General features: G+C 36.6%; 1 protein-coding gene across 1 annotated transcript; it reads left to right on the top strand.

The window, feature by feature from the left end:
* Positions 1-527: 527 nt before the first annotated feature.
* On the top strand, positions 528-2,129 carry LOC149156198 (pinosylvin synthase-like). Its single transcript, XM_089444672.1, has 4 exons — positions 528-683; positions 765-879; positions 1,347-1,499; positions 1,690-2,129. The coding sequence occupies exons 1-4, from the start codon at positions 528-530 to the stop codon at positions 2,127-2,129; spliced, it is 864 nt and encodes a 287-aa protein (XP_089300798.1).
* Positions 2,130-4,253: the final 2,124 nt, after the last annotated feature.

Here is a 4,253-nt window from a genome sequence, read left to right as displayed (position 1 = left end):
TTAGAATAACTTATTAGTACTCCATAAAGGGGTAGGAATTAGCTCTTGCAAAAATGATTTTTATTTCAAAAAATAAAAGTAATTTTATCCTCTTGAAATTGAACATTTTAGATTTATAACAATTCTATTGTGAAATAATTTATAAGATAAAGGAATAAGTGAACTGTATCAAGTGAAAAGAGGAGAAAACATGAGAGATCCATTTTAAGTGGTATGTTTGGTGTTGACCCAAGATATTCAAACAAAGCATTGTTGTTATGATAAGCCATCATATTAGACTATAATATTAATAAACCATAGTCTTAGACTATAAAAGCCATGGTATTAGACTAATTGGTCCAGTGTCTTATATTAATGCATTATTTAATTAATAAAATAATGATTTATAATCATATTTATTTCATATCAAAGTGTATAAAATATCTATAGATTTAGAGATTCTTATAGCTATTCCACCAACAAAGTAAAGTAAATATTGAGATTTGTTGTGCAAGGTTTGGGACTAGGCTTAACCCAGCATAGCAAAGATGGGGGGCGTTGATTTGGAAGGTTTCAAGAAGTTCCCTTCCATCCTTGCTATCGGCACTGCCAATCCACCCAATGCTGTGGATCAGAGCACATATCCAATCCACCCAATGCTGTGGATCAGAGCACATATCCAGATTACTACTTTCGAATCACCGGTAACGAGCATAACACAGAGCTCAAGGATAAGTTCAAGCGAATATGTAAGTTTCAGTTTAAGTTTCAGTTTCTTCATTCAGGCGCGATTTAGTTTTAGTTTCTATTATTTTTATTATGTCATTACATTAGCCAGCCAGCTAGTCAAACAAGTGAGATTCCAAAATCTGCAGTGCTTACTTTTCAAATTTAGTGGCTGTAAGTTTTTATTATTTTAATCAAATGATTGAATTAAATTAAAATATAGGAATGGTTTATCAAATTTAGTCACCATAATGTTTTTTTATCACTTATATAACTAAATTTCAATATGGTAATCGTTTATCAAATTTAGTAACTTTTTTATATCAGATTTTATACTAAATCTTTTATTTATTTAATTAAAAATATGTTTTTATATGGTTATGTTAATAATTTTAGAAGGAATTGTATAAAATCTTTATTATTCAAATGAGAGACATCAAAATTGGTAGCAATTTTTTTTTATAATATTAAAATGAATTAAAGTTATTTTTTTTTCTCTTTCTCTTTCTCTTTGGTACATATATCTATATACATGAACTTGTGGGAAAAACATGTTTATGTGATGAATCATGAATCATCCAAGATTTTGGATACAAAAATGATGTTATTTTTTAAATCATCATACATATGGCTCCATGCAGGTGAAAGGTCGGCAATAAAACAAAGATACATGTACCTAACAGAGGAGATTCTCAAGAAGAATCCCAATGTGTGTGCGTTCGTGGAGGTGCCATCATTGGACGCACGACAGGCGATGTTGGCTATGGAGGTGCCCCGACTTGCAAAAGAGGCGGGTAAAAAGGCCATTTAGGAGTGGGGGCAGTGCAAGTCTGGGATCACTCATCTCATATTTTATAACACAATGACTCCGGATCTACCTAGAGTAGACTTTGAGGTAGCCAAGTTGTTGGGGCTGCACCCGAGTGTGAAGAGAGTGGGCTTGTTCCAACATGGCTACTTTTCCGGAGGCACCGCTTTAACTAGCGAAAGACCTTGCCAGAAACAATCGAGGACGACCTCAGGTGTTGGTCATCTGTAGTGAAACCACTGTCGTTACCTTCCATGGACCCTTCGAGACTCACTTAGACAGCGTGGTGGGGCAAGCTCTATTTGGCGACGGTGCGTCTGCGCTCATTGTGGGAGCTGATCCCGTCCCTGAAGTGGAGAAAGTTTGTTTCGAAATCGTTTTGACAGCCCAGATAGTTGTTCCTGACAGCGACGAAGCCATCAGTGAGAAGGTGAGAGAGGTCAGACTGACCTTCCAACTCAAAGGCGTGGTTTCGGATCTTATCTTTGCCAACATTGAAAACTACTTGGTGGAGGCATTAAGTCAATTCAAAATATCCGACTGGAACAAGTTGTTCTGGGTTGTTCATCCCAAAGGATGTGCCATTCTTGATCGGGTGGAGGCAAGCTCAATCTAGATCCCACAAAACTGATACCCACCAGCACATTATAAGCGAGTACGTTAATATGTCCAGTGTGTGTGTCCACTTCATGTTGGATGAGACTAGGAAGGTGTCTCTACAAAACGAATGTTCAACCAGTGAAGAGGGATTGGAAATGGGAGTGCTGTTTGGATTCGTGTCGAGCCTCACCATCGAAACAATCTTTCTCAAGAGTGTTCCCCTTCAATAAAAATTTAACAACTAAACTTTCAGACATAGTCCCAACATCTAAGCTTGAGAATAAATGTATTATTTTTACTCTTTACTCCAAGAGTAAATTATGTGACCAAAATATATTTATAATTATAATTATGTATAGTTTAAGTAAAATTATAATTATGTATATTTTGAGTGGGTTTATGAGTCTTCACATGTGTTTTTTACCTCTTAAAAGTCATAGATGGAAATCCTAAAGGGTGAAATATGTACATCTATTATAAATTTATGTAGACAAATTATTGTGTAAAAAAATCATATAATCTTGCCATGACTAATCTTTTCTCTCCTATTTAAGGTAAGGTGACAAAGTTAAGTTAAGTTGACAAATTACTCAGCATGGAAAAAATATCATATACTTGTTAGGACTAATGATTCCTCTCCTATTTGAGACTAATTTTGATTACCCTCCCTATAATGTTTCCTTTTAATTAAATTATTACTATTAAAAATTCAATTGCATAATAAAACCATTTTCCTAATTACTTCTGGATATTGAAATAATCACAATTACTAAATCAAAACCAACAACATAGTTGCTAGTACTACTTCCAACATATTCAAAATTAACTTCTTCCCTTCAAATTCCTTCATCCATCAAGTTAAAAATTGAATGAATATTTAAACAAATTTTGGAATGTATAGGGTTTGCAAATACATAAGCATATAAATTAAATGACTAAGAAGGGCACATACTCATCAAAACACTTACATCTCACATTACTAATATTAAACCAATTACTAGTCTATATATCGCTTATAGTTTTGGTTACCTTTAACCAATTATTTAATTTAATAGAATATTTTTTTTTTTTGTAAGCTACTGCATTTCTATTATCTACATCAAATTTAAAAATACAAAACTTAGGAACCTCAATCCGCCCAAATGGGAAACCGGATCTGTTGGTTCCTCTTCATCAGACGTTCAATATTGTTTTTCATTCTGTCTACTGTCAAAAAACTTTGTAGGACATTAAACCCCTTCACTTCAAATGTTTCCAAAACTATTCTTTCCAGGATCTTCTAAAAGACCTAACTTTTCTACTACTGTTGTAGCATGCATACTAATATCCAAAAACAGAGCATTATCATCTAAATTCAAAAAAGACAGTTAACAGGCCTCTTTATTCTCCGCGTTTCCCCTTTTGATTTCATTGCTGTCGTTGGTCTTCACCAGCTCCTTCAGCATCTCTCGAATTTCCTTCAGTTGTTCGTTCTGTTGCCGAAGCAGCCCTTCGACGTTCGCCACCTCCTTCTTTGCTGTCGCCGCTTCCTGAGCCATTTCCACCATTTCTGCCGCTACTTGCTCCATGGCCTTTGCCAAGAGATGCTTCAGCACCCAATATGTGTGAAGAGCTCGGCGGTAAAGAGTTAATCTGCCTCTAGTGTTGCCTGGGTCAGGCAACTGAGTTGTCCATTCTTCCATCTCCGGGTCGGATGGTTCCTCCAAGACTCTGTCTTCCATAACATCAATGATTTTCCGTATGTCCACATTTGTCTCCAGGTTGTACGCCTGTTCTGCTTCATGCACCGCCATGCGAATCGATTTCTTCCCCTTTTTCGCCTTCCCTGCGGCTGGTTCCTCTCCTCACTGATGTTTGGTTGCCGGGGTCTACCTCTGCCTCTCTGTTCGCGAGCCTTCCTTCTTTCATCCTTTCTGCCTCGCTTAATTCCTTTGCTGCTCTGACCTGTTTCAAAAGTCTTGCTCCTGAAACCTTCATCCTGGTTATTCTCCATTTCGTCTGAGCTTTCAATTTCAATTTTAACTCTACCCCGTTCAAAATGCCTATCGCCGAATGCCTCCCGCTCTGCCTGGACTGCCTTATCCCAACTCGCTGCCATTTTGGTTCGGTTGAGGCGTTGATTTTGGTTCCTCTGCCAAGT

Source organism: Pinus tabuliformis, chromosome 9 (assembly GCF_031772625.1).
Source record: "Pinus tabuliformis cultivar Carrire ecotype Pingquan chromosome 9, CPIR1, whole genome shotgun sequence".
Classification (NCBI taxonomy): domain Eukaryota; kingdom Viridiplantae; phylum Streptophyta; class Pinopsida; order Pinales; family Pinaceae; genus Pinus; species Pinus tabuliformis.
This window is presented reverse-complemented; position numbering and strand designations above follow the sequence as displayed.